Source organism: Solea solea, chromosome 10 (genome assembly GCF_958295425.1).
Source record: "Solea solea chromosome 10, fSolSol10.1, whole genome shotgun sequence".
Taxonomy (NCBI): Eukaryota; Metazoa; Chordata; class Actinopteri; order Pleuronectiformes; family Soleidae; genus Solea; species Solea solea.
Window position 1 is genome coordinate 1,194,313 of NC_081143.1, and position 7,942 is coordinate 1,202,254.

Here is a 7,942-nt window from a genome sequence, read left to right on the forward strand (position 1 = left end):
TACTCCTCCTCCTCTCTCAGTGATGACGTGTGACGTCGTCGCCATCGCTCCTCCCACTTTCCCAAGCTGTGTTTTTTTCCACTTCTCAAGGCAGTGAATGCGTTTTGTGATGGGCATTCCGGCTCTTTTCAGTGAGCGGGATCATTTGGCTCAGCTTACCAATAAGCTCTTTCGGCTCTTTCTGCTCTTTTGGCTCCACTGTTGTGTATTCCAACATTAACAAATCAGCAGAGCAAATATTACGTGTAATTGTACGTGATTTATGTTCACCATCATTTGGGTAAATTTGTCTTCTTGATCTGGCCATAATTTTGGATTTGTTACTGCATATTGCAGTTTGTTTAGAAAGTCTCTCTGGACAAATGCTGGAAATCATATATATGTATATGTATGTGTAAAGCGTGCACGCATACTTTACTAAAGCGCACGCACAAGATAAGTCGCACGCATGCTTTACTAAAGCGCACGCACAAGATAAGTCGCACGCATGCTTTACTAAAGCGCACGCACAAGATAATAAGTCGCACGCATGCTTTACTAAAGGCGCACGCACAAGATAATAAGTCGCACGCATGCTTTACTAAAGCGCACGCACAAGATAATAAGTCGCACGCACGCTTTACTAAGTCTCACGGAAGTTTTCTAAGTCTCACGCACACTTTACTAAAGCGCGTGCGTGAGATAATAAGTCGCACGCACGCTTTACTAAGTCTCACGCAAGTTTTCTAAGTCGCACACATACTTTACTAAAGCGCACGCACAAGATAATAAGTCGCACGCACGCTTTACTAAAGCGCACGCACAAGATAATAAGTCGCACGCACGCTTTACTAAAGCGCACGCACAAGATAATAAGTCGCACGCATGCTTTACTAAAGCGCACGCACAAGATAATAAGTCGCACGCACGCTTTACTAAGTCTCACGGAAGTTTTCTAAGTCTCACGCACACTTTACTAAAGCGCGTGCGTGAGATAATAAGTCGCACGCACGCTTTACTAAGTCTCACGCAAGTTTTCTAAGTCGCACACATACTTTACTAAAGCGCACGCACAAGATAATAAGTCGCACGCATGCTTTACTAAAGCGCACGCACAAGATAATAAGTCGCATGGATGCTTTACTAAAGCGCACGCACGAGATAATAAGTCGCACGCATGCTTTACTAAAAAATTTTTTTTAACTAAAATTACGTTGCAACTCATTATCTTGCGCATGCGATCTAGTAAAGCATGCATGCGAGTTAAAAGGCGCACACGCTTTAAAAAAGTTTCCTTCTATGTCACCTCCGGGGGTCCATACTCAACAACACGTAAGAAGCAATGAAAAGAATATTTTGTAAAGCCTGAAAATGTGACCGATAAACACACACCTCCAGGATGTCCATATAAGGACTTATCAGGCTTTCTGTCATAATAAAAAAAAATAGTCGGTTAGCATGAAATCAGAGTCAAAATTGGTAACGACTGTGAAAATTGTGTTGTGTGTAAATTCTGCCTTTGTGTTTTTTACAGTTACTAAAGTGGCTTTCTGCTTTCACTGAGCATGAACGACACAGCAGCACAGATGAGTCACTGCAAAGGTCACAGTGTTTTTCCTTTCTGCACTTTTTCACACACAGTTATCGTAGGTTTCCAGAGTTAAAGGGACAGTTCAGGTGGGTTATTTATTCAGGGTGGCACTTTTTCACATCAGATGCTGATATCAGCCACCAATACACTCAGGCAGGGGTCTCAAACACATACTACCTGGGGGCCTCGGCCAACATCGGAATTTTGGCAAATTTCGACCATTCACTGCCAAACAGGAAGTGCTCTGTAACTCTGCCGTACATGGTAGGATCTGCTCCAAACTTCGTATGTGAGACCAGTCAGGAAAACTGGGTCAAGGACATAGCGCCACCTGCTGCAGGGCGGTGGCAGCGAGGCCCCGCACCATGCTGCTCACAGCTGTTTTTTGTTTTGTTTGTTTTTTGTGTGCATTTTCGAAGTGTTTGGATTCTCACAGTTACTATGACAACAAGCAAATATGTTTCAAATATGAAAGCATGACAATATTAAAAAGAGACAGGAAGCTTTATTCTGTGGTCACATCATTCCGGGAAAATGCATCACGTTGTCGATCTGTCGCAACTAAACCGTTCACGCGTTTATTCATGACCTCACCATGAAAACGGGGGATTGATGATGAAAAGTCACCATGTTTGTGTGAACACTGAAAACCTCTCCTAAAACACACTTTTTAAACGTTCACCGTGTCATTTTTTACAGTGTTTTATCCACATTTTATTGAAAGAATTGAAATGCAGGCAGAGGACGATAAATGACCTTATAATAATTACATAATATTGTTAATAAATGAATGAATCAATCAATCAAACAATCAATCAATCAATCAATCAATCAATTAATTCATATACATATAAATGTATACAAAAAATAATGAGTATTTATTTCCACATTCATTCATTTATTCTTTTAATCATTCATTAATTTTTATTTATTTATTTATTTATTTACTGTAATGTCATTATCACACACACACACACATACATTTTAACATTGAAGTGCAGTGCCCTCTACTGGGTGATGGTTGCAGTTACGTCACCAGTCTTATGAGATAAACATTGTTTACAGTATTATTTATTTATGTATTTATTCCATTTTACAGGTTCATTATTGACCTTTTTGTCTCTCTATGTTTATGAGTATTTTCTGTGTGTGTGCGTGTGTTTGTGACTGCTGAGATCTATGATAACGTCTCATCACTTCCTCTTCTTCTGTTTTTGTGTTGAATTTGCATTTATCTCACGGGTCATTCTGGGATGTCTGATGTCAGGTGGAGTCTGTGTTACTTTAACTTTCATCACTTTGTCCTCACTAACATTTATTCAATTTAACTTATTTAATTATCACATGACACTACAAATAGTTAAATACACTTTAAATGACCAACAGTTGAGATTTAGGACGAAATTACTTATGAAATAGTGTTTTAAATCCTTTATTATTCACATGACACTAAAGACTTAAACACACTCTAAAATAGTTTTTTAAATGAATTATTTTCATGTTAAATTAACACCAGTTCAGTTAAATTTAACTTATTTAATAATTACACAACACTCTTACATAGTTTTAAAATTAGCTAAAATTATTAGTGTTTTTATTATTGCAGTTACAGTTCAGATTAAGGACCAACTTCACTATAACATAATGTTAAAATGTAACTTATTTAATAATCGTATAACACTAAAATGGTTAAATACACTCTTAAATAGTCTTAAAATTAACTTAAAGTTGAGCTTTAGGACCAAATCTCTAATGAAATAGTGTTAAAATTCAATCCTTCATTATTCACATGACACTAAAGGAGTTAAATACACTTTTTAAATGAATTATTTTCACATTTAATTAACAACAGTTCAGATTAAGGACCAACTTCACTCTGAAATAGTGTTAAAATTAACTTATTTACTAATTATATAACATTAAGAGTTAAATACACTCTTAAATAGTGTTATAATTAACTTATTTAATAATCCTATAACATTAAAAGAGTTAAATATACTCTTAAATAGCGTTATAATTAACTTATTTAATAATCGTATAACATTAAAAGAGTTAAATACACTCTTAAATAGTGTTAAAATTAACTTATTTAATAATTGTATAACATTAAAAGAGTTAAATATACTCTTAAATAGTGTTATAACTTACTTATTTAAAAATCGTATAACATTAAAAGAGTTAAATATACTCTTAAATAGTGTTAAAATTAACTTATTTTAATAATCGTATAACATTAAAAGAGTTAAATATATATTTAGGAATCAATATTACACGGACTTTTCCTAAATTATTCAAAGATAACTTCACACCCCTCGTTGATAAAATAAGAAACGATTTACAGAACTGGAGGTCCATTAATCTCTCATTGGCTGGAAAGATCAACTGTATTAAAATGAATGTGTTGCCCCGTTTCCTCTATCTTTTTCAATGTCTCCCTATATTTCTCCCAAAATCCTTTTTTCAGTCCGTTGATAAAATTATATCATCATTCATTTGGGGGGGTAAAGTTCCTAAAATACAGAAAAGGTTTTTGCAGCGACATCGATCCCAGGGCGGATTAGGTTTACCAAATTTGCTTCACTATCATTGGGCGGCTAATATTCAGAAAATCATATACTGGCTTCATGCCCCAAAGCTGTCGTGGTGTGAAATAGAAAATGAGTCATGCATTTTGACATCCCTCCCTGCCTTGGTTACCTCGAGTCTCCCTTTGCCTACTCCATCTCATACCTCTAACCCTGTTGTTATCAATACTTTACGAATTTGGTCTCAGTTTCGAAGACACTTTGGTCTAACGGATTTCTCTCTTCTGGCTCCTATCTGTGATAATCATCTATTTGTCCCGCCTAGATTAGACAACGCCTTTGCCCTGTGGAAGAGACTTGGCCTCTCCAAATTTAAAGATCTCTACAGCGAAGGCGTATTCTCTACCTTTACTAATCTCTCTCAAAAATTCAACCTCCCCGGCTCAAGTCGTTTCCGATATTTCCAGATCCGACACTTTATGCAAAACCTAGATTTAAACTTTCCCAATGTACCTCAATCTACCGCTATGGATGGCATCCTCCAAATTCCGTCCAATTTAAAAGGCTTTATTGCGAGAATCTATTCACACATATCATCTCTCGGAGACACCTCTCTCAATAAAATTAAAGGGGAGTGGGAGGAGGAGCTTGGGGATGTAATTCCTGAGGAATCCTGGACCGAAGCTCTGAAGAGAGTTAATGGAACTACTTCATGTGCTAGGCTGGGTGTAATTCAGTTTAAAGTCTTGCACCGTTCCCACCTCTCCAAGTCTAAGTTGGCCAGAATTTATCCTGAGGTGGATGAAAACTGTAGTAGATGTCATGTTGCCTCGGCTACACTAACACATATGTTCTGGTCATGTTCTTCCCTCTCAGATTATTGGTCAGATGTCTTCAGAATCCTTTCAAAGGCCCTATCCTTAAATTTGCAACCTAGCGCCTACTCTGCCATCTTTGGTATAGTGTCAGCTGACCAACAGATTAGCAATAAGCATAAGAACATTATTGCATTTACAACTCTATTGGCCCGCCGAAGGATTTTGCTGCTCTGGAAATCCCCCAAACCACCAAGCACCTCCTCATGGATGAGTGACCTTATGCTGCATTTAAGTCTTGAGAAGATCAAATACACACTTAGAGGGTCAAAAGACCTCTTTTATTCCACCTGGAACCCAGTAATATCTTTCATAAACAAACTTAAAACCCTTCCTGATAATTCATGAATACACAAGTACTAGATCCTGAGGAGTGATGCATGATGTCGCACGGCGAGCTCGGCCTCCTCTCCTACTTTCAAGCTTAACTTTCAAACAAGCTGCCTCCACTCTCTTCTCTTTCTTCTTCTTCTTATTATTTATTTATTTATTTATTTATTTTTCTCTTTGTCCAATTCTTTATACATGTTGAATGATACCTTTACCTATCAATATCATAACCTTTATTTATTTATCCATTTATTTGATCTCCATAGACCGGGATGCACTAGATGTTGTAGGGTGGGTGGGTGGAGGGTGGGCATTTGTGTATCTGTTTGTTTGCATATGTTTTCTGCAAAAAACCCAAAAGCTTTGTCCTTTTATATAACTGTCTTTATGTAACTTGTCCTTAATAAAAAGATCTATATAAAAAAAAAAAGAGTTAAATATACTCTTAAATAGTGTTATAATTAACTTCTTTAATAATCGTATAACATTAAAAGAGTTAAATACACTCTTAAATAGTGTTATAATTAACTTATTTAATAATCGTATAACATTAAAAGAGTTAAATACACTCTTAAATAGTGTTATAATTAACTTCTTTAATAATCGTATAACATTAAAAGAGTTAAATACACTCTTAAATAGTGTTATAATTAACTTCTTTAATAATCGTATAACATTAAAAGAGTTAAATACACTCTTAAATAGTGTTATAATTAACTTCTTTAATAATCGTATAACATTAAAAGAGTTAAATACACTCTTAAATAGTGTTATAATTAACTTATTTCATAATCGTATAACATTAAAAGAGTTAAATACACTCTTAAATAGTGTTATAATTAACTTTTTTCATAATCGTATAACATTAAAAGAGTTAAATACACTCTTAAATAGTGTTATAATTAACTTCTTTAATAATCGTATAACATTAAAAGAGTTAAATACACTCTTAAATAGTGTTATAATTAACTTATTCCATAATCGTATAACATTAAAAGAGTTAAATACACTCTTAAATAGTGTTATAATTAACTACTTTAATAATCGTATAACATTAAAAGAGTTAAATACACTCTTAAATAGTGTTATAATTAACTTCTTTAATAATCGTATAACATTAAAAGAGTTAAATACCCTCTTAAATAGTGTTATAATTAACTTATTTCATAATCGTATAACATTAAAAGAGTTAAATGATGGTTTGGGGTCACACCGTGGTGCAGTGGCTGGCATTGTGGCCTCACAGCAAAACCGGTTTGGATCCCGGTTTCGACCGAGGAGTTTAAAGACGTGCAGAGGTGAACTGAGAGTGAGTGGATGTTTGTCCTGACCATCACAGCTGACCTCTGTGACCTCTGTGACCACATACACACAAACAGCAGCTTAAATGATCCGAGACTAGAAGTCGTTGTCCACTGTTCTCTCACCGTGCTGCAGCTGTGTGTGAGCAGAGCACAGGAAGTGGTTTTTCAGAGTCTGACTGATCCAACCTAACGCGGCAGGAAGTGCAACCTCTTCTTTTTTGTTTTTTTTTATTTGACAGGAAACTGATTTTCTTACAGTCGATGAACGGTCTGTGCTCCTGCAGCTGCAGCGACAGCAGACGCGGCTTCACTGCTCCAGCTGTGTCCTCAAAAGTCACATAAAAAAACAGAGGAGCAGTTTGTGAGTTTGTGAAATGGAGGCAAAACAAACACACGCGGTTTCAACCCTCGGTAAATTGCCTATAAAAATCTGATTATTATAATTATTAGTGATCTTTTAGACCCATAATCACTGTCACGGTCACTGAGGTCTTGTTGGACCAAGATACAAGACGTCAGTGAACCAAAACAGCCAGGGTCTAAAAACCTTTGACTTTGGTCGTTAGAAATGAAAGGCTAAATTCTTCAAGAACTCCTGGTTCTATGTGAAAAACCGTCGATGCAGAAGCAGAACAGGAAGTGAAGAGGTGAAGGAAGTATTTGGTGAGAACACAGTGAGAGTTCTGTCAGTCGGTGAACTTCTCTGTCACCTAATGAGGAAGCAAAGAGGAGTTTGAGGCGCTGCAGCAGATGAAACCACAGAGCAGAGGCAGAGCATCGACGACTGCTGCGTCTGCAAGACAGGAAACGAGAGACGCAAGAGAGAGAAATTTTGTCCTCCTCTTCACAGGCGACAAACTCCAAATCAGAAGCACATGCCGTCTCCCGCGGAGGTTTTTCTGAACCTTCTTTGATGCGACCTGAAGAGAAAAGGCAGGAAGTTTGAGTCGAAATGGGCACTGAGGAGAAAGATTCAGAGTCTGCAGCTCAGCTCGGGTCATCAGAGACAGAAAAAGAGTGTCCTGTTGAGACGCCACCAGGACAAACATCAGACGCCTCTGACCCTCTTAACACCTACCACTGGCACACGGGCTCCAAAGGAACCCTGAATGAAGGAGAAGCAGCAGCAGCTTCTCCTTCATCAACCATGGATAAGATCCAGAAGGCCTCCACCAACAAGTGGAACAAGATGCAGAACTGGCGCAAGGCCCAGAGCGAGGACACCGGGGACAAGAACTCATCTGGTGGGAAAAGTGGAGATGGAGGAAAGCCAGACAAAGGCAGGAAGAACCCGTTCAGACGGGCAATGTCTGAACCTCCGGGCTCACTGTTCTCAGT

At 37.3% G+C, this 7,942-nt stretch overlaps 1 protein-coding gene across 1 annotated transcript in view; it reads left to right on the forward strand.

The window, feature by feature from the left end:
- The first annotated feature begins 7,218 nt into the window (after window positions 1-7,218).
- Window positions 7,219-7,942, forward strand: part of rasal3 (RAS protein activator like 3) — a 14,168-nt gene continuing 13,444 nt past the window's right edge. The window contains exon 1 of the mRNA XM_058640023.1: window positions 7,219-7,942. This exon is cut by the window's right edge and continues 227 nt beyond it. Coding sequence (XP_058496006.1) covers window positions 7,557-7,942 — 386 coding nt within the window. The 5' untranslated portion in view covers window positions 7,219-7,556.